Source organism: Pseudophryne corroboree, chromosome 10 (assembly GCF_028390025.1).
Source record: "Pseudophryne corroboree isolate aPseCor3 chromosome 10, aPseCor3.hap2, whole genome shotgun sequence".
In the NCBI taxonomy this organism is placed as follows: Eukaryota; Metazoa; Chordata; class Amphibia; order Anura; family Myobatrachidae; genus Pseudophryne; species Pseudophryne corroboree.
The window spans coordinates 8,059,811-8,083,551 of NC_086453.1; the positions used below are offsets into that span (position 1 = coordinate 8,059,811).

Below are 23,741 nucleotides of genomic sequence, written 5' to 3' on the forward strand. Positions count from 1 at the left end.
GCTGCTCCCGCTTACTAATACTGCTTATAGTTATACCATAGCGGGAGCTGTAGGGACACACTGATCCCCATTCATGTAGAGACAGTAACACTGCGCTGCTCCCGCTTACTAATACTGCTTATAGTTATACCATAGCGGGAGCTGTAGGGACACACTGATCCCCATTCATGTAGTGACAGTAACACTGCGCTGCTCCCGCTTACTAATACTGCTTATAGTTATACCATAGCGGGAGCTGTAGGGACACACTGATCCCCATTCATGTAGTGACAGTAACACTGCGCTGCTCCCGCTTACTAATACTGCTTATAGTTATACCATAGCGGGAGCTGTAGGGACACACTGATCCCCATTCATGTAGACAGTAACACTGCGCTGCTCCCGCTTACTAATACTGCTTATAGCTATACCATAGCGGGAGCTGTAGGGACACACTGATCCCCATTCATGTAGTGACAGTAACACTGCGCTGCTCCCGCTTACTAATACTGCTTATAGTTATACCATAGCGGGAGCTGTAGGGACACACTGATCCCCATTCATGTAGTGACAGTAACACTGCGCTGCTCCCGCTTACTAATACTGCTTATAGTTATACCATAGCGGGAGCTGTAGGGACACACTGATCCCCATTCATGTAGACAGTAACACTGCGCTGCTCCCGCTTACTAATACTGCTTATAGTTATATCATAGCGGGAGCTGTAGGGACACACTGATCCCCATTCATGTAGTGACAGTAACACTGCGCTGCTCCCGCTTACTAATACTGCTTATAGTTATACCATAGCGGGAGCTGTAGGGACACACTGATCCCCATTCATGTAGACAGTAACACTGCGCTGCTCCCGCTTACTAATACTGCTTATAGTTATACCATAGCGGGAGCTGTAGGGACACACTGATCCCCATTCATGTAGAGACAGTAACACTGCGCTGCTCCCGCTTACTAATACTGCTTATAGTTATACCATAGCGGGAGCTGTAGGGACACACTGATCCCCATTCATGTAGACAGTAACACTGCGCTGCTCCCGCTTACTAATACTGCTTATAGTTATACCATAGCGGGAGCTGTAGGGACACACTGATCCCCATTCATGTAGAGACAGTAACACTGCGCTGCTCCCGCTTACTAATACTGCTTATAGTTATACCATAGCGGGAGCTGTAGGGACACACTGATCCCCATTCATGTAGAGACAGTAACACTGCGCTGCTCCCGCTTACTAATACTGCTTATAGTTATACCATAGCGGGAGCTGTAGGGACACACTGATCCCCATTCATGTAGAGACAGTAACACTGCGCTGCTCCCGCTTACTAATACTGCTTATAGTTATACCATAGCGGGAGCTGTAGGGACACACTGATCCCCATTCATGTAGTGACAGTAACACTGCGCTGCTCCCGCTTACTAATACTGCTTATAGTTATACCATAGCGGGAGCTGTAGGGACACACTGATCCCCATTCATGTAGACAGTAACACTGCGCTGCTCCCGCTTACTAATACTGCTTATAGCTATACCATAGCGGGAGCTGTAGGGACACACTGATCCCCATTCATGTAGACAGTAACACTGTGCTGCTCCCGCTTACTAATACTGCTTATAGTTATACCATAGCGGGAGCTGTAGGGACACACTGATCCCCATTCATGTAGACAGTAACACTGCGCTGCTCCCGCTTACTAATACTGCTTATAGTTATACCATAGCGGGAGCTGTAGGGACACACTGATCCCCATTCATGTAGTGACAGTAACACTGCGCTGCTCCCGCTTACTAATACTGCTTATAGTTATACCATAGCGGGAGCTGTAGGGACACACTGATCCCCATTCATGTAGACAGTAACACTGCGCTGCTCCCGCTTACTAATACTGCTTATAGTTATACCATAGCGGGAGCTGTAGGGACACACTGATCCCCATTCATGTAGAGACAGTAACACTGCGCTGCTCCCGCTTACTAATACTGCTTATAGTTATACCATAGCGGGAGCTGTAGGGACACACTGATCCCCATTCATGTAGTGACAGTAACACTGCGCTGCTCCCGCTTACTAATACTGCTTATAGTTATACCATAGCGGGAGCTGTAGGGACACACTGATCCCCATTCATGTAGTGACAGTAACACTGCGCTGCTCCCGCTTACTAATACTGCTTATAGTTATACCATAGCGGGAGCTGTAGGGACACACTGATCCCCATTCATGTAGTGACAGTAACACTGCGCTGCTCCCGCTTACTAATACTGCTTATAGTTATACCATAGCGGGAGCTGTAGGGACACACTGATCCCCATTCATGTAGACAGTAACACTGCGCTGCTCCCGCTTACTAATACTGCTTATAGTTATACCATAGCGGGAGCTGTAGGGACACACTGATCCCCATTCATGTAGACAGTAACACTGCGCTGCTCCCGCTTACTAATACTGCTTATAGTTATACCATAGCGGGAGCTGTAGGGACACACTGATCCCCATTCATGTAGACAGTAACACTGCACTGCTCCCGCTTACTAATACTGCTTATAGTTATACCATAGCGGGAGCTGTAGGGACACACTGATCCCCATTCATGTAGAGACAGTAACACTGCGCTGCTCCCGCTTACTAATACTGCTTATAGTTATACCATAGCGGGAGCTGTAGGGACACACTGATCCCCATTCATGTAGAGACAGTAACACTGCGCTGTTCCCGCTTACTAATACTGCTTATAGTTATACCATAAGCGGGAGCTGTAGGGACACACTGATCCCCATTCATGTAGACAGTAACACTGCGCTGCTCCCGCTTACTAATACTGCTTATAGTTATACCATAGCGGGAGCTGTAGGGACACACTGATCCCCATTCATGTAGACAGTAACACTGCGCTGCTCCCGCTTACTAATACTGCTTATAGTTATATCATAGCGGGAGCTGTAGGGACACACTGATCCCCATTCATGTAGAGAGTAACACTGCGCTGCTCCCGCTTACTAATACTGCTTATAGTTATACCATAGCGGGAGCTGTAGGGACACACTGATCCCCATTCATGTAGAGAGTAACACTGCGCTGCTCCCGCTTACTAATACTGCTTATAGTTATACCATAGCGGGAGCTGTAGGGACACACTGATCCCCATTCATGTAGAGACAGTAACACTGCGCTGCTCCCGCTTACTAATACTGCTTATAGTTATACCATAGCGGGAGCTGTAGGGACACACTGATCCCCATTCATGTAGACAGTAACACTGCGCTGCTCCCGCTTACTAATACTGCTTATAGTTATACCATAGCGGGAGCTGTAGGGACACACTGATCCCCATTCATGTAGACAGTAACACTGCGCTGCTCCCGCTTACTAATACTGCTTATAGTTATACCATAGCGGGAGCTGTAGGGACACACTGATCCCCATTCATGAAGAGACAGTAACACTGCGCTGCTCCCGCTTACTAATACTGCTTATAGTTATACCATAGCCGGAGCTGTAGGGACACACTGATCCCCATTCATGTAGTGACAGTAACACTGCGCTGCTCCCGCTTACTAATACTGCTTATAGTTATACCATAGCGGGAGCTGTAGGGACACACTGATCCCCATTCATGTAGACAGTAACACTGCGCTGCTCCCGCTTACTAATACTGCTTATAGTTATACCATAGCGGGAGCTGTAGGGACACACTGATCCCCATTCATGTATACAGTAACACTGTGCTGCTCCCGCTTACTAATACTGCTTATAGTTATACCATAGCGGGAGCTGTAGGGACACACTGATCCCCATTCATGTAGTGACAGTAACACTGCGCTGCTCCCGCTTACTAATACTGCTTATAGTTATATCATAGCGGGAGCTGTAGGGACACACTGATCCCCATTCATGTAGACAGTAACACTGTGCTGCTCCCGCTTACTAATACTGCTTATAGTTATACCATAGCGGGAGCTGTAGGGACACACTGATCCCCATTCATGTAGACAGTAACACTGCGCTGCTCCCGCTTACTAATACTGCTTATAGTTATACCATAGCGGGAGCTGTAGGGACACACTGATCCCCATTCATGTAGACAGTAACACTGCGCTGCTCCCGCTTACTAATACTGCTTATAGTTATACCATAGCGGGAGCTGTAGGGACACACTGATCCCCATTCATGAAGAGACAGTAACACTGCGCTGCTCCCGCTTACTAATACTGCTTATAGTTCTACCATAGCGGGAGCTGTAGGGACACACTGATCCCCATTCATGTAGTGACAGTAACACTGCGCTGCTCCCGCTTACTAATACTGCTTATAGTTATACCATAGCGGGAGCTGTAGGGACACACTGATCCCCATTCATGTAGACAGTAACACTGCGCTGCTCCCGCTTACTAATACTGCTTATAGTTATACCATAGCGGGAGCTGTAGGGACACACTGATCCCCATTCATGTAGAGACAGTAACACTGCGCTGCTCCCGCTTACTAATACTGCTTATAGTTATACCATAGCGGGAGCTGTAGGGACACACTGATCCCCATTCATGTAGTGACAGTAACACTGCGCTGCTCCCGCTTACTAATACTGCTTATAGTTATACCATAGCGGGAGCTGTAGGGACACACTGATCCCCATTCATGTAGTGACAGTAACACTGCGCTGCTCCCGCTTACTAATACTGCTTATAGCTATACCATAGCGGGAGCTGTAGGGACACACTGATCCCCATTCATGTAGACAGTAACACTGCGCTGCTCCCGCTTACTAATACTGCTTATAGTTATACCATAGCGGGAGCTGTAGGGACACACTGATCCCCATTCATGTAGACAGTAACACTGCGCTGCTCCCGCTTACTAATACTGCTTATAGTTATACCATAGCGGGAGCTGTAGGGACACACTGATCCCCATTCATGTAGAGACAGTAACACTGCGCTGCTCCCCTTACTAATACTGCTTATAGTTATACCATAGCGGGAGCTGTAGGGACACACTGATCCCCATTCATGTATACAGTAACACTGCGCTGCTCCCGCTTACTAATACTGCTTATAGTTATACCATAGCGGGAGCTGTAGGGACACACTGATCCCCATTCATGTAGACAGTAACACTGCGCTGCTCCCGCTTACTAATACTGCTTATAGTTATACCATAGCGGGAGCTGTAGGGACACACTGATCCCCATTCATGTAGAGATAGTAACACTGCGCTGCTCCCGCTTACTAATACTGCTTATAGTTATACCATAGCGGGAGCTGTAGGGACACACTGATCCCCATTCATGTAGTGACAGTAACACTGCGCTGCTCCCGCTTACTAATACTGCTTATAGTTATACCATAGCGGGAGCTGTAGGGACACACTGATCCCCATTCATGTATACAGTAACACTGCGCTGCTCCCGCTTACTAATACTGCTTATAGTTATACCATAGCGGGAGCTGTAGGGACACACTGATCCCCATTCATGTAGAGACAGTAACACTGCGCTGCTCCCGCTTACTAATACTGCTTATAGTTATACCATAGCGGGAGCTGTAGGGACACACTGATCCCCATTCATGTAGAGACAGTAACACTGCGCTGCTCCCGCTTACTAATACTGCTTATAGTTATACCATAGCGGGAGCTGTAGGGACACACTGATCCCCATTCATGTAGACAGTAACACTGCGCTGCTCCCGCTTACTAATACTGCTTATAGTTATACCATAGCGGGAGCTGTAGGGACACACTGATCCCCATTCATGTATACAGTAACACTGCGCTGCTCCCGCTTACTAATACTGCTTATAGCTATACCATAGCGGGAGCTGTAGGGACACACTGATCCCCATTCATGTAGACAGTAACACTGCGCTGCTCCCGCTTACTAATACTGCTTATAGTTATACCATAGCGGGAGCTGTAGGGACACACTGATCCCCATTCATGTAGACAGTAACACTGCGCTGCTCCCGCTTACTAATACTGCTTATAGTTATACCATAGCGGGAGCTGTAGGGACACACTGATCCCCATTCATGTAGACAGTAACACTGCGCTGCTCCCGCTTACTAATACTGCTTATAGTTATACCATAGCGGGAGCTGTAGGGACACACTGATCCCCATTCATGTAGAGACAGTAACACTGCGCTGCTCCCGCTTACTAATACTGCTTATAGTTATACCATAGCGGGAGCTGTAGGGACACACTGATCCCCATTCATGTAGACAGCAACACTGCGCTGCTCCCGCTTACTAATACTGCTTATAGTTATACCATAGCGGGAGCTGTAGGGACACACTGATCCCCATTCATGTAGTGACAGTAACACTGCGCTGCTCCCGCTTACTAATACTGCTTATAGTTATACCATAGCGGGAGCTGTAGGGACACACTGATCCCCATTCATGTAGAGACAGTAACACTGCGCTGCTCCCGCTTACTAATACTGCTTATAGTTATACCATAGCGGGAGCTGTAGGGACACACTGATCCCCATTCATGTAGACAGTAACACTGCGCTGCTCCCGCTTACTAATACTGCTTATAGTTATACCATAGCGGGAGCTGTAGGGACACACTGATCCCCATTCATGTAGACAGCAACACTGCGCTGCTCCCGCTTACTAATACTGCTTATAGCTATACCATAGCGGGAGCTGTAGGGACACACTGATCCCCATTCATGTAGAGACAGTAACACTGCGCTGCTCCCGCTTACTAATACTGCTTATAGTTATACCATAGCGGGAGCTGTAGGGACACACTGATCCCCATTCATGAAGAGACAGTAACACTGCGCTGCTCCCGCTTACTAATACTGCTTATAGTTATACCATAGCGGGAGCTGTAGGGTCACACTGATCCCCATTCATGTAGACAGTAACACTGCGCTGCTCCCGCTTACTAATACTGCTTATAGTTATACCATAGCGGGAGCTGTAGGGACACACTGATCCCCATTCATGTAGACAGTAACACTGCGCTGCTCCCGCTTACTAATACTGCTTATAGTTATACCATAGCGGGAGCTGTAGGGACACACTGATCCCCATTCATGTAGAGATAGTAACAATGCGCTGCTCCCGCTTACTAATACTGCTTATAGTTATACCATAGCGGGAGCTGTAGGGACACACTGATCCCCATTCATGTAGTGACAGTAACACTGCGCTGCTCCCGCTTACTAATACTGCTTATAGTTATACCATAGCGGGAGCTGTAGGGACACACTGATCCCCATTCATGTAGACAGTAACACTGCGCTGCTCCCGCTTACTAATACTGCTTATAGCTATACCATAGCGGGAGCTGTAGGGACACACTGATCCCCATTCATGTAGTGACAGTAACACTGCGCTGCTCCCGCTTACTAATACTGCTTATAGTTATACCATAGCGGGAGCTGTAGGGACACACTGATCCCCATTCATGTAGAGACAGTAACACTGCGCTGCTCCCGCTTACTAATACTGCTTATAGTTATACCATAGCGGGAGCTGTAGGGACACACTGATCCCCATTCATGTAGAGACAGTAACACTGCGCTGCTCCCGCTTACTAATACTGCTTATAGTTATACCATAGCGGGAGCTGTAGGGACACACTGATCCCCATTCATGTAGAGACAGTAACACTGCGCTGCTCCCGCTTACTAATACTGCTTATAGTTATACCATAGCGGGAGCTGTAGGGACACACTGATCCCCATTCATGTAGACAGTAACACTGCGCTGCTCCCGCTTACTAATACTGCTTATAGTTATACCATAGCGGGAGCTGTAGGGACACACTGATCCCCATTCATGTATACAGTAACACTGCGCTGCTCCCGCTTACTAATACTGCTTATAGTTATACCATAGCGGGAGCTGTAGGGACACACTGATCCCCATTCATGTAGACAGTAACACTGCGCTGCTCCCGCTTACTAATACTGCTTATAGCTATACCATAGCGGGAGCTGTAGGGACACACTGATCCCCATTCATGTAGACAGTAACACTGCGCTGCTCCCGCTTACTAATACTGCTTATAGTTATACCATAGCGGGAGCTGTAGGGACACACTGATCCCCATTCATGTAGAGACAGTAACACTGCGCTGTTCCCGCTTACTAATACTGCTTATAGTTATACCATAGCGGGAGCTGTAGGGACACACTGATCCCCATTCATGTAGACAGTAACACTGCGCTGCTCCCGCTTACTAATACTGCTTATAGTTATACCATAGCGGGAGCTGTAGGGACACACTGATCCCCATTCATGTAGACAGTAACACTGCACTGCTCCCGCTTACTAATACTGCTTATAGTTATACCATAGCGGGAGCTTGTAGGGACACACTGATCCCCATTCATGTAGACAGTAACACTGCGCTGCTCCCGCTTACTAATACTGCTTATAGTTATACCATAGCGGGAGCTGTAGGGACACACTGATCCCCATTCATGTAGACAGTAACACTGCGCTGCTCCCGCTTACTAATACTGCTTATAGTTATATCATAGCGGGAGCTGTAGGGACACACTGATCCCCATTCATGTAGACAGTAACACTGCGCTGCTCCCGCTTACTAATACTGCTTATAGTTATACCATAGCAGGAGCTGTAGGGACACACTGATCCCCATTCATGTAGAGACAGTAACACTGCGCTGCTCCCGCTTACTAATACTGCTTATAGTTATACCATAGCGGGAGCTGTAGGGACACACTGATCCCCATTCATGTAGAGACAGTAACACTGCGCTGCTCCCGCTTACTAATACTGCTTATAGTTATACCATAGCGGGAGCTGTAGGGACACACTGATCCCCATTCATGTAGACAGTAACACTGCACTGCTCCCGCTTACTAATACTGCTTATAGTTATACCATAGCGGGAGCTGTAGGGACACACTGATCCCCATTCATGTAGACAGTAACACTGCGCTGCTCCCGCTTACTAATACTGCTTATAGTTATACCATAGCGGGAGCTGTAGGGACACACTGATCCCCATTCATGTAGACAGTAACACTGCGCTGCTCCCGCTTACTAATACTGCTTATAGTTATACCATAGCGGGAGCTGTAGGGACACACTGATCCCCATTCATGTAGACAGCAACACTGCGCTGCTCCCGCTTACTAATACTGCTTATAGTTATACCATAGCGGGAGCTGTAGGGACACACTGATCCCCATTCATGTAGAGACAGTAACACTGCGCTGCTCCCGCTTACTAATACTGCTTATAGTTATACCATAGCGGGAGCTGTAGGGACACACTGATCCCCATTCATGTAGAGACAGTAACACTGCGCTGCTCCCGCTTACTAATACTGCTTATAGTTATACCATAGCGGGAGCTGTAGGGACACACTGATCCCCATTCATGTAGACAGTAACACTGCGCTGCTCCCGCTTACTAATACTGCTTATAGTTATACCATAGCGGGAGCTGTAGGGACACACTGATCCCCATTCATGTAGACAGCAACACTGCGCTGCTCCCGCTTACTAATACTGCTTATAGCTATACCATAGCGGGAGCTGTAGGGACACACTGATCCCCATTCATGTAGACATCAACACTGCGCTGCTCCCGCTTACTAATACTGCTTATAGTTATACCATAGCGGGAGCTGTAGGGACACACTGATCCCCATTCATGTAGAGACAGTAACACTGCGCTGCTCCCGCTTACTAATACTGCTTATAGTTATACCATAGCGGGAGCTGTAGGGACACACTGATCCCCATTCATGTAGAGACAGTAACACTGCGCTGCTCCCGCTTACTAATACTGCTTATAGCTATACCATAGCGGGAGCTGTAGGGACACACTGATCCCCATTCATGTAGACAGTAACACTGCGCTGCTCCCGCTTACTAATACTGCTTATAGTTATACCATAGCGGGAGCTGTAGGGACACACTGATCCCCATTCATGAAGAGACAGTAACACTGCGCTGCTCCCGCTTACTAATACTGCTTATAGTTATACCATAGCGGGAGCTGTAGGGTCACACTGATCCCCATTCATGTAGACAGTAACACTGCGCTGCTCCCGCTTACTAATACTGCTTATAGCTATACCATAGCGGGAGCTGTAGGGACACACTGATCCCCATTCATGTAGTGACAGTAACACTGCGCTGCTCCCGCTTACTAATACTGCTTATAGTTATACCATAGCGGGAGCTGTAGGGACACACTGATCCCCATTCATGTAGACAGTAACACTGCGCTGCTCCCGCTTACTAATACTGCTTATAGTTATACCATAGCGGGAGCTGTAGGGACACACTGATCCCCATTCATGTAGAGACAGTAACACTGCGCTGCTCCCGCTTACTAATACTGCTTATAGTTATACCATAGCGGGAGCTGTAGGGACACACTGATCCCCATTCATGTAGACAGTAACACTGCGCTGCTCCCGCTTACTAATACTGCTTATAGTTATACCATAGCGGGAGCTGTAGGGACACACTGATCCCCATTCATGTAGACAGTAACACTGCGCTGCTCCCGCTTACTAATACTGCTTATAGTTATACCATAGCGGGAGCTGTAGGGACACACTGATCCCCATTCATGTAGACAGTAACACTGCGCTGCTCCCGCTTACTAATACTGCTTATAGTTATACCATAGCGGGAGCTGTAGGGACACACTGATCCCCATTCATGTAGTGACAGTAACACTGCGCTGCTCCCGCTTACTAATACTGCTTATAGTTATACCATAGCGGGAGCTGTAGGGACACACTGATCCCCATTCATGTAGACAGTAACACTGCGCTGCTCCCGCTTACTAATACTGCTTATAGTTATACCATAGCGGGAGCTGTAGGGACACACTGATCCCCATTCATGTAGTGACAGTAACACTGCGCTGCTCCCGCTTACTAATACTGCTTATAGTTATACCATAGCGGGAGCTGTAGGGACACACTGATCCCCATTCATGTAGAGACAGTAACACTGCGCTGCTCCCGCTTACTAATACTGCTTATAGTTATACCATAGCGGGAGCTGTAGGGTCACACTGATCCCCATTCATGTAGACAGTAACACTGCGCTGCTCCCGCTTACTAATACTGCTTATAGTTATACCATAGCGGGAGCTGTAGGGTCACACTGATCCCCATTCATGTAGACAGTAACACTGCGCTGCTCCCGCTTACTAATACTGCTTATAGTTATACCATAGCGGGAGCTGTAGGGTCACACTGATCCCCATTCATGTAGACAGTAACACTGCGCTGCTCCCGCTTACTAATACTGCTTATAGTTATACCATAGCGGGAGCTGTAGGGACACACTGATCCCCATTCATGTAGACAGTAACACTGCGCTGCTCCCGCTTACTAATACTGCTTATAGTTATACCATAGCGGGAGCTGTAGGGACACACTGATCCCCATTCATGTAGACAGTAACACTGCGCTGCTCCCGCTTACTAATACTGCTTATAGTTATACCATAGCGGGAGCTGTAGGGACACACTGATCCCCATTCATGTAGAGACAGTAACACTGCGCTGCTCCCGCTTACTAATACTGCTTATAGTTATACCATAGCGGGAGCTGTAGGGACACACTGATCCCCATTCATGTAGTGACAGTAACACTGCGCTGCTCCCGCTTACTAATACTGCTTATAGTTATACCATAGCGGGAGCTGTAGGGACACACTGATCCCCATTCATGTAGACAGTAACACTGCGCTGCTCCCGCTTACTAATACTGCTTATAGCTATACCATAGCGGGAGCTGTAGGGACACACTGATCCCCATTCATGTAGTGACAGTAACACTGCGCTGCTCCCGCTTACTAATACTGCTTATAGTTATACCATAGCGGGAGCTGTAGGGACACACTGATCCCCATTCATGTAGACAGTAACACTGCGCTGCTCCCGCTTACTAATACTGCTTATAGTTATACCATAGCGGGAGCTGTAGGGACACACTGATCCCCATTCATGTAGAGACAGTAACACTGCGCTGCTCCCGCTTACTAATACTGCTTATAGTTATACCATAGCGGGAGCTGTAGGGACACACTGATCCCCATTCATGTAGACAGTAACACTGCGCTGCTCCCGCTTACTAATACTGCTTATAGTTATACCATAGCGGGAGCTGTAGGGACACACTGATCCCCATTCATGTAGAGACAGTAACACTGCGCTGCTCCCGCTTACTAATACTGCTTATAGTTATACCATAGCGGGAGCTGTAGGGACACACTGATCCCCATTCATGTAGACAGTAACACTGCGCTGCTCCCGCTTACTAATACTGCTTATAGTTATACCATAGCGGGAGCTGTAGGGACACACTGATCCCCATTCATGTAGACAGTAACACTGCGCTGCTCCCGCTTACTAATACTGCTTATAGTTATACCATAGCGGGAGCTGTAGGGACACACTGATCCCCATTCATGTAGACAGTAACACTGCGCTGCTCCCGCTTACTAATACTGCTTATAGTTATACCATAGCGGGAGCTGTAGGGACACACTGATCCCCATTCATGTAGAGATAGTAACACTGCGCTGCTCCCGCTTACTAATACTGCTTATAGTTATACCATAGCGGGAGCTGTAGGGACACACTGATCCCCATTCATGTAGAGACAGTAACACTGCGCTGCTCCCGCTTACTAATACTGCTTATAGTTATACCATAGCGGGAGCTGTAGGGACACACTGATCCCCATTCATGTAGAGACAGTAACACTGCGCTGCTCCCGCTTACTAATACTGCTTATAGTTATACCATAGCGGGGGCTGTAGGGACACACTGATCCCCATTCATGTAGTGACAGTAACACTGCGCTGCTCCCGCTTACTAATACTGCTTATAGTTATACCATAGCGGGAGCTGTAGGGACACACTGATCCCCATTCATGTAGAGACAGTAACACTGCGCTGCTCCCGCTTACTAATACTGCTTATAGTTATACCATAGCGGGAGCTGTAGGGACACACTGATCCCCATTCATGTAGACAGTAACACTGCGCTGCTCCCGCTTACTAATACTGCTTATAGTTATACCATAGCGGGAGCTGTAGGGACACACTGATCCCCATTCATGTAGTGACAGTAACACTGCGCTGCTCCCGCTTACTAATACTGCTTATAGTTATACCATAGCGGGAGCTGTAGGGACACACTGATCCCCATTCATGTAGAGACAGTAACACTGCGCTGCTCCCGCTTACTAATACTGCTTATAGTTATACCATAGCGGGAGCTGTAGGGACACACTGATCCCCATTCATGTAGTGACAGTAACACTGCGCTGCTCCCGCTTACTAATACTGCTTATAGTTATACCATAGCGGGAGCTGTAGGGACACACTGATCCCCATTCATGTAGACAGTAACACTGCGCTGCTCCCGCTTACTAATACTGCTTATAGTTATACCATAGCGGGAGCTGTAGGGACACACTGATCCCCATTCATGTAGTGACAGTAACACTGCGCTGCTCCCGCTTACTAATACTGCTTATAGTTATACCATAGCGGGAGCTGTAGGGACACACTGATCCCCATTCATGTAGTGACAGTAACACTGCGCTGCTCCCGCTTACTAATACTGCTTATAGTTATACCATAGCGGGAGCTGTAGGGACACACTGATCCCCATTCATGTAGAGACAGTAACACTGCGCTGCTCCCGCTTACTAATACTGCTTATAGTTATACCATAGCGGGAGCTGTAGGGACACACTGATCCCCATTCATGTAGACAGTAACACTGCGCTGCTCCCGCTTACTAATACTGCTTATAGTTATATCATAGCGGGAGCTGTAGGGACACACTGATCCCCATTCATGTAGACAGTAACACTGCGCTGCTCCCGCTTACTAATACTGCTTATAGTTATACCATAGCGGGAGCTGTAGGGACACACTGATCCCCATTCATGTAGACAGTAACACTGCGCTGCTCCCGCTTACTAATACTGCTTATAGTTATACCATAGCGGGAGCTGTAGGGACACACTGATCCCCATTCATGTAGACAGTAACACTGCGCTGCTCCCGCTTACTAATACTGCTTATAGTTATACCATAGCGGGAGCTGTAGGGACACACTGATCCCCATTCATGTAGTGACAGTAACACTGCGCTGCTCCCGCTTACTAATACTGCTTATAGTTATACCATAGCGGGAGCTGTAGGGACACACTGATCCCCATTCATGTAGAGACAGTAACACTGCGCTGCTCCCGCTTACTAATACTGCTTATAGTTATATCATAGCGGGAGCTGTAGGGACACACTGATCCCCATTCATGTAGACAGTAACACTGCGCTGCTCCCGCTTACTAATACTGCTTATAGTTATACCATAGCGGGAGCTGTAGGGACACACTGATCCCCATTCATGTAGAGACAGTAACACTGCGCTGCTCCCGCTTACTAATACTGCTTATAGTTATACCATAGCGGGAGCTGTAGGGTCACACTGATCCCCATTCATGAAGAGACAGTAACACTGTGCGGACATGAGCCCTTAGTAGTATATTCATCCATCTCACTTTATGTACAGAGCAGTCACATACACATGTAATGGTACTCAATGAGTGTGGTCATGGTGAATGCCTTATTTTCTTTGTAGACCCGTCTTCCTGTGGTGTAATCCCATTGGAGGGTACAGTGATAACAGAGGACATTGTGTCTCCCTGTATGGGGAATTTACAGACTTCTCGCACTGACCCGTACTGTAGTACGATGTATGTGGGCCGTATTTCCCAGCAGTGTAATGTGACGACACTCTCATTGGATTGTCCTGTTCTGGTTGAGTAACAGGTGTTTGTGTTTCTTTCCAGATACAAGCCTTAAGGACGGCCTTTTTCACGAGTTTAAGAAGTATGGGAAGGTGACGTCTGTGCAGATACATGGAGTGTCAGAGGAGAGATACGGCCTGGTCTTTTTCAGGCAGCAGGAAGATCAAGAGAAAGCACTTAATGCCTCAAAAGCCAAACTTTTCTTTGGCATGCAGATTGAGGTCACTGCGTGGGTGGGGCCAGGTATGTTACCCTGTCCGCCTGATCACAGATAGGTAGAGGGGTGGATCGCTGATGGTTGGGTCTTACCTCAGCCTGGTTTGGGAGACTGAATGTGCCGCTTATGCCCCAGTTTCCCTTTACTGCACTTAAAGCAGTGGGTTTGATTCATGTGTAGTTGTGTATATTGTGTATGTAGTTGTGTATGTTCTCCCTGTATTTGCGTGGGCTTCCTATGAGTGTTACGGTCCCCACAAACAATCCAAATTCATGCTTGGCTTCTGATGAAAAAAGACCCTGACGGTTTATAGATTGTAAGCTCTGTTGCCTCTATGTAGGCACTATATAAATGAAGCTGCAACTGGGTGAAGGTGTTAAGACCTAGGGATCGTAGTAACAATATTATATGAAATGTTGGTAGTCTGCTGATATATTTTGTGGAAAGTGAAAATTAAGTACAAGTAAAACGTTCTACTGTAATCTATCTGTAAATATCTCGGTTGCTTCTAATCCTAACATACCGGCTCCATCCACTTCACTCTTCTAATATTAAGCTATTCACTTTATGGAGTCTGGGCAGCACGGATGGTGTAGTGGTTAGCATTACTGCCTCACAGTACTGAGGTCATGGGTTCGATTCCCACCACGGCCTTAACTGTGTGGAGTTTGTATATTCTCCCCGTGCTTGCGTGGGTTTCCTCCCACAATCCAAAAATATGCTGGTAGGTTAATTGGCAAACAGTATTAACCCTAGTGAATGTGTGTATGTACATGTGGTAGGGAATATAGAGTGTAAGCTCCCCTGGGGCAGGGACTGATGTGAATGGGCAAATATTCTCTGTACAGCGCTGCGGAATATGTGCCTGCTATATAAATAACTGGTGGTAAATAATAAATATGCTTTGCACTATACAGCCATGCCCTCTAATCCTTTCAGTGCTAGCAATGACAACTGATGTTTATTTTCCCTGTAGAAACAGAAAGTGAAAATGAATTCCGGCCTCTGGATGAGAGAATAGATGAATTTCACCCCAAGGCCACCAGGACTCTATTCATTGGTAACTTGGAGAAAACCACCACCCATCTTGACCTACACAATGTTTTCCAGCGATTTGGGGAGATTGTGGTACGTTTGCTTTCTCCTGTTCTGTAACCTGTGATCTGTGGACAGCTATGAGCTGCTGGATAACAGCAGGGTGGGAGTTTATGTTGCTCAGATCCCGTCCCTCCTAGTAATCAGGTCTGAGGGCAGCCTATGAGATGCTGGATAACAGCAGGTGGGGAGTTTATGTTGCTCAGATCTCGTCCCTCCTAGTTATCAGATCCGGGGACAGCTATGAGACTCTGGATAACAGCAGGTGGGGAGTTTATGTTGGTCAGATATCGTCTCTCCTAGTTTTCAGGTCTGGGGACAGCTATAAGACTCTGGATAACAGCAGGTGGGGAGTTTATGTTGGTCAGATATCGTCCCTCCTACTTATTAGGTCTGAGGACAGCCTATGAGACGCTGGATAACAGCAGGCGGAGAGTTACTGTTGCTCAGATCCCATCCCTCCTAGTTATCCGGTCTGAGGACAGTCTTTGAGCTGCTGGATAACAGCAGGTGGAGAGTTTATGTTGCTCAGATCCCGTCCCTCCTAGTGATCAGGTCTGGGGACAGCTATGAGACGCTGGATAACAGCAGGCGGGGAGTTTATGTTGCTCAGATCCCGCCCCTCCTAGTGATCAGGTCTGGGGACAGCTATGAGACGCTGGATAACTTACGGGGAGGTTGTTGCTCAGATCCCGTCCCTCCTAGTTATCAGGTCTGGGGACAGCTATGCTGAAATGTGGGATGTTTTTACAGCTACTCTCAATAAGTACATTCATTTGTATATTCCCAAAGTCAATAAAAACAGGAGTAGGAAATGAAAACCGATACGGCTTAATAAGAGTGTCAAGAAACGAATGGATAAAAAAGGGCGTGCTTTCAAAGCATTTAAGTCTGATGGAACGGTGGAATCGTTCCAGTTCTACAAGGAATGTAACAAAAAATGCAAAAAAGAAATCAGAGCAGCAAAAATAGAAAACAAAAAACAAATCGCAAAGAAGAGTATAACAAACCCCAAAAAGTTCTTTAAGTACATAAATGTAAAAAGGTTAAAAAGGGAGAATATTGGTCCTTTAAAGGGCGAGTTGGATGTCTTGATTTATGATGATAGGGATAAAGTGGAATTATTTAATAAATTTTTTTCAACAGTATTCACGAATGAGGACAGGTTGATGAGAGTAGAGCATAACATTAGCTATGATAACGACCTGATGCTAGGTACTTGGTTAAACAAGGAAGTAGTCTGGGAGAGACTAAGTAAAATTAAGTTAAATAAATCTCCTGGGCTGGATGGACTCCGCCCCAGGGTTCTTATGGAACTTAATGTAGAGATATCGAGACCCCTATATTTGATTTTCAGAGAGTCAATTAGATCAGGAACGATACCAAAGGACTGGCGTATAGCAGAGGTTGTCCCAATATTTAAAAAGGGTAGTAAAACTCACCCCGGTAACTATAGACCGGTAAGTTTGACATCTATAGTGGGGAAATTACTAGAAGGTATATTAAGGGACAGCATACTTGAGTACTTGGATACCTTCAAGGTTATTACTAGGCATCAGCATGGACTTGTGAAGGACAGGTCATGTCAAACTAACTTAATAAGCTTCTACGAGAAAGTGAGTGATAATATTGATCAGGGTAAAGCAGTGGATGTGATCTCTTTGGACTTCACTAAGGCCTTTGACAAAGTTCCACATAAGAGACTAATTCTCAAATTAAGAGAGCTTGGGGTAGGAAACACTATTTGTACTTGGCTGAATAATTGGCTGTACAATAGGGAACAGCGAGTGGTGATTAATGGGATGTTCTCTGAATGGGCCTCAGTACTCAGTGGAATACCACAGGGCTCAGTACTCAGTGAAATACCACAGGGCTCTGTACTCGGGCCATTGCTGTTTAACATATTCATTAATGACCTAGGAGAGGGACTGGAAAGCACAGTGTCAATTTTCGCAGATGATGCTAAGCTATGTAGAATAATTAATTCAGACAAGGATGTTGAGTCTCTACAGAATGACTTATCTAGACTTGAGGTCTGGGCGGATAAATGGAGAATGAGGTAAAATACAGACAAATGTAAAGTTATGCACTTTGGGACTAAGAAAAACCAGGCAGAACAACTGGTTAAGGGGTTTGAGGCACTGGATTAATTAAAGACTTAAAAGGTAAGATATGTTTACACTGGAAAAGAGGTGACTGAGAGGGGACATTATTAATATTTTTAAATACATTAAGGGACAATACAGGGATTTATCATTCAATTTGTTCATCAAAAAAGCACTGCATAGTACACGAGGACACCCCCTGAGGTTAGAGGAGAAAAATTCCATACACAACAGAGAAAAGGGTTCTTCACAGTAAGAGCAGTAAGGATTTGGAATTCTTTGCCAGAGAAGGTAGTAATGGAGGACTCAATCAATAAGTTTAAAAATGGATTAGATAAATTCCTTCTGAAAAAAAATACAGGTTGAACTCGATGGACATTTGTCTTTTTTTTCAACCTCAACAACTATGTAACTATGAGCCACTGGATAACTTACGGGGAGTTTATGTTGCTCAGATCCCATCCCTCCTAGTTATCAGGTCTGTGGACAGCTATGAGACTGGATAACAGCAGGTGGAGAGTTTGTTCCTCAGATCCCGTCCCTCCTAGTTATCGGGCCTGGGGACAGCTATGAGATGCTGGATAACAGCAGGCGGGGAGTTTATGTTGCTCAGATCCCGTCCCTCCTAGTTATCAGGTCTGGGGACAGCTATGAGACACTGGATAACAGCAGGTGGAGAGTTTGTTCCTCAGATCCCGTCCCTCCTAGTTATCAGGTCTGTGGACAGCTATGAGACACTGGATTACAGCAGGTGGAGAGTTTATGTTGCTCAGATCCCGTCCCTCCTAGTTATCAGGTCTGGGGACAGCTATGAGATGCTGGATAACAGCAGGCGGGGAGTTTATGTTGCTCAGATCCCGTCCCTCTTAGTTATCAGGTCTGTGGACAGCTATGAGACACTGGATAACAGCAGGCGGGGAGTTTGTTCCTCAGATCCCGTCCCTCCTAGTTATCAGGCCTGGGGACAGCTATGAGATGCTGGATAACAGCAGGCGGGGAGTTTATGTTGCTCAGATCCCGTCCCTCCTAGTGATCAGGTCTGGGGACAGCTATGAGACGCTGGATAACAGCAGGCGGGGAGTTTATGTTCCTCAGATCCCGTCCCTCTTAGTTATCAGGTCTGGGGACAGCTATGAGACACTGGATAACAGCAGGTGGAGAGTTTATGTTCCTCAGATCCCGTCCCTCCTAGTTATCAGGCCTGGGGACAGCTATGAGATGCTGGATAACAGCAGGCGGGGAGTTTATGTTGCTCAGATCCCGTCCCTCCTAGTTATCAGGTCTGGGGACAGCTATGAGACACTGGATAACAGCAGGCGGGGAGTTTATGTTCCTCAGATCCCGTCCCTCCTAGTTATCAGGTCTGTGGACAGCTATGAGATGCTGGATAACAGCAGGAGGGGAGTTTATGTTCCTCAGATCCCGTCCCTCCTGGTTATCAGGTCTGGGGACAGCTATGAGACACTGGATAACAGCAGGCGGGGAGTTTATGTTCCTCAGATCCCGTCCCTCCTAGTTATCAGGTCTGTGGACAGCTATGAGATGCTGGATAACAGCAGGAGGGGAGTTTATGTTCCTCAGATCCCGTCCCTCCTAGTTATTAGGTCTGGGGACAGCTATGAGACGCTGGATAACAGCAGGAGGGGAGTTTATGTTGCTAAATCTTCCTTCTATCAGACTTCCCATAGTCTCTCCCCAGCCCTGCAATCTGATCGTAGATCCTGGTAATTACATGGGATCGATTTGTCTAGCTAATTTTGTCCGTGTCTAATCCAGTTTAGTTGCAGCCGTCACAGCTGGGTGTATATTCATACTGCTATTGATTTGACTGTTCTCATCTCTTCTGCTGTCCAGGATATTGACGTTAAGAAGGTGAATGGAGTTCCTCAGTATGCGTTTCTGCAGTACTGCGATATCACAAGTGTCTGTAAAGCCATTAAGAAGATGGATGGAGAATATCTGGGGAAAAACCGTTTGAAGGTACATAGCTCGATGGTTCTCTGTCCACCACTGAGGTCAGCTCTGGACCAATCAGAGGCACTGTAAAGCAGAGCTTTGCTCTGGCACCTGAAGCTCTCTAGAGTTGGGTCTGCTGGTGACCGTGCATCTGCAATGTATTTCCCAAATTCCCCATTCTGCTGTGGTCATGGAATTGGGGAAATCCAACAATTTGGATTTCCCTGATTTACCAATTACGGCTAAATAAATGACCTGTATCGGCGATTTTTAGCATGCAGAATTTCCCCGATGGTTCGCCGGTCATCGATGGGCGCTGATCTGCATTTTTGAATGGCAAATCGGAATGGGGAATCGAGGCGTAAAACAGATGTACAGACCAGTAATCGCTCTACAGTGGGTCCTTCACAGCCGATCACCAGTTTCTGGTTCAGTTATCCTTCTAATGCTATCGGTTACACCGCTGTGGCAGTATTGTGATGTTACTTAATGGGCCAGAGGTTGTGTGCATGCATTGATGATGATAAACGCTGGTGTGAGTTATCGCCACAAAATCTAGCGTCCTTCCATGTCATTAGCGATAGGTAACTGCCAAATAAAGCAGAGATTGCGCTGAAGTAGTCCGTTAAATAAGTTGCGTCTTGGATGTTCTTATTTACAAAGTTCCTAACCAAGATATTTGAGGAAATATTAACAAGGATTTATCCTTAACCTGTACAAATGGCTCATTGCTGCATTCAGTCCTGTCCGATGGCGCACTCCTCAGCTGTGTGGCCGCTGCCCGACACGTGTGCTGGTGTGTTACAGCCTGGGGTGTCTCATCTCGCTGCAAACTGTGGATTGCATCCAGATGTTAGTGTATTGATGTGTGGTGATTTGTAACCGTTCCAGCGCGTTTCTTTGCTCTGAAACGACCTCTTCCTTCGGAGCGATTGCTCAACATCGCAGTACTGTGATAGTATAGACCCGAACATGGCTTTAGATCTGTAATTTTCGATCAATTAAATTCATTTATCCTGTTGATTATTCTATTCATTGTTGTCTCACAACTTACGTGCGCACACGTCTGCACCAACATACAGTGGCTAGTAACGTTAGGTGTGAGCACTGGGTAATCCAGCCTTTATACCCGGAGGATGGGACGCTCACACCGCGGCAGCCCCTATACCAGCGTTGTGAATGAGGCTTTTCTAGTGGATTCCATTACCGCGATTTATGGAGCTCTGACCCTTAGTTTTAGCCGCTTCTAGTAACTGTATTAGTCTCATTAGCAGCCAATCGGCCTTTATGTTGCAGGACAGAGAAGCTGACGGTATTCAGAGCTGTGGTCTTGGAGCAATATTCATAGATTAGTGTATGATAAGTGCTTACCATCAGAGAAACCATTTCTTCTCTTAGTACCATAAACCCATTATCTCCTTCCAGACTTACTCGTGTGTGCTATAAGAATGCGTGAGCGTGGGGGGCCAGCGGCAGCCGTGGGTGTATGGTTTTTAGGTGCATTGCAGTATCCTGGTGACTGAAGCTCTGGAAACGGGCAGGCTTTTACTCAGACACAGAATTCTAGGCTGACGCGTTTCGCTGCTAGACACGGCCGAGTAACATTCTCAGTAATACTACAACATACTCTCCTCTTTGTTCACAGCTGGGATTTGGGAAGAGCATGCCTACCAACTGTGTGTGGATAGATGGCCTGTCCTCCGGCGTCACTGAGCAGTATTTGACTCGCCATTTTAGCCGCTATGGGCCTGTGTTAAAGGTAGGTTGGGTTACAGTCGGCTGGTAACGTAGTAATTCCTGCATCTTCTTAATTCTTTCCTGTCCTTTCCTCCTTTTTGATTACGATTACATATATCGTCAGACGACACGATCGCTTATCAGAGACAATACTAGATGACATTGTAACGAGCCGGTCTGACTGTATTTGTAATAGTCATTGATAGTACACACATAGGCACAACAGCCTGCACCATCTGTATTGCCGGTGACACTACATGTCTGAGCTTCAGCTTTTCCCCGCCAGCGGTTTGTGGAGAGGGTGCGGCATACATTACACATTCATATATACCATCGCTTAACGAGGCTGCTCTCATTTGTGCCTCCGTACAATCCCACAGCTGTCTTACCAGTAACAATAAATGAAAAGGGGTTTTTATACGGAATAGCTGATATTTCTTAAAGAGCCTGGTAATAAATCCTTTAGAAACGGGGACAAACTATAGGCAAATTAGCCCACTCTCACCATCCAGCCAATTGCGGAGTCCATTTTGCTACGTGGGATACAAGACGTCCCATTGACTCAGAATCCTCATTGAAAACGAGACAAGATGATCTTTCACCAAGTCCCCAGTGGACGCGGCTCTTATGTGTACTTTTTTTGTTTTTTTTTCTCCCGACAGGTGGTGTATGATCGCTTTAAAGGCATGGCTCTGGTTCTCTACAGTGAGATTGAATTTGCCCAGGCATCTGTAAAAGAGACCAAGGGGAGGAAGATTGGTGGGAATATCGTTAAGGTGTGCAGAGACCACCTTAATAAGTGCATCAAAATTTAAATCCTGATTTATACTTTTCTAAGCGGTTGGCAGGGGGGCAATAGTAATAACCGGGGGGGGGGCTGGTACCTAAGCACGGCTTCCCCAGCACTATTGGGCGGGAAGCATTTTATAGCCGAGCTTCTTGGTGTTGTCGTTTCTATAAACTTCTCTTGTTACTGGTAAGCAGTTAAACCTCTACACCAAGATTATCCCGGGGTGCGGATTCAGTTTTTGAATTGCATCCCGTTTTGTTGTATAGTACAACATTTCTTTGTGTGGTCAGTGGACGATTGATGACCTCTCTTAGATTCTACCTATCTATATATATATATATATATAAAACTGGCCATCCCCGCACATTGGATAGGCTTACACATTCTGCCTCTAAACATTGTTTCCCGATGTCTGGATCTCCCTGCCTGTACCATTACCATTTCCACTCTCCCTGCAGCTGTGACCTTCCTCCTATTATGTCTCTTTGTGCCAATATCTCATGATAACTAGCAGCTGTTCCATCACGTGTGCTGTGGAAACTTCTCATAATGCTAAGAGCAGCCAATATGGTTTATTTTCACCTGATATCAGGTTTTGTGCACAGTTATGTAATTTGGGGGGGATGGGGGTGGCGATTTGGTATTAAGGTGTATTTTTGAATTTTATATGTAACTGCTTCCAGTTAGCGCATCTTGGGTTATAACCGAATGAAACCCATACGTTATGCAAAACCTGATTTTAAGTGATTGCTACGTAGAGTACATGGAGTGTTTCACATACTGGCCATTACTTGTATTATTTGTATCCCACATTCCTCTGCTTATGTATCTACAGTGCTATTTTTTAGAATTTATTACGGCTCTGTCCGCGTTCACATAAATTATTGCCTTTCTCTATTCTTTTTAAGGTGGATTTTGCAAACCAGGAAAGTCAGTTGGCTTTCTATGGCTCTATGGAGTCTTCGGGACAGGATATACGGGACATCTATGAAATAATATCTGAGAGAAGGTAAGTTGTCACCATCTTTTGGGGGGGGGGGGGGTGGCA

General features: G+C 46.6%; 1 protein-coding gene across 1 annotated transcript in view; it reads left to right on the forward strand.

Annotated features, from left to right (window-relative positions):
• SPEN (spen family transcriptional repressor) overlaps positions 1 to 23,741 on the forward strand; it is a 125,491-nt gene that overhangs the window by 90,034 nt on the left and 11,716 nt on the right. The window contains exons 3-8 of the mRNA XM_063943894.1: positions 14,816 to 15,036; positions 15,987 to 16,138; positions 20,065 to 20,190; positions 21,812 to 21,925; positions 22,566 to 22,679; positions 23,602 to 23,702. Coding sequence (XP_063799964.1) covers positions 14,816 to 15,036; positions 15,987 to 16,138; positions 20,065 to 20,190; positions 21,812 to 21,925; positions 22,566 to 22,679; positions 23,602 to 23,702 — 828 coding nt within the window. The remainder of the gene's footprint in view (positions 1 to 14,815; positions 15,037 to 15,986; positions 16,139 to 20,064; positions 20,191 to 21,811; positions 21,926 to 22,565; positions 22,680 to 23,601; positions 23,703 to 23,741) is intronic.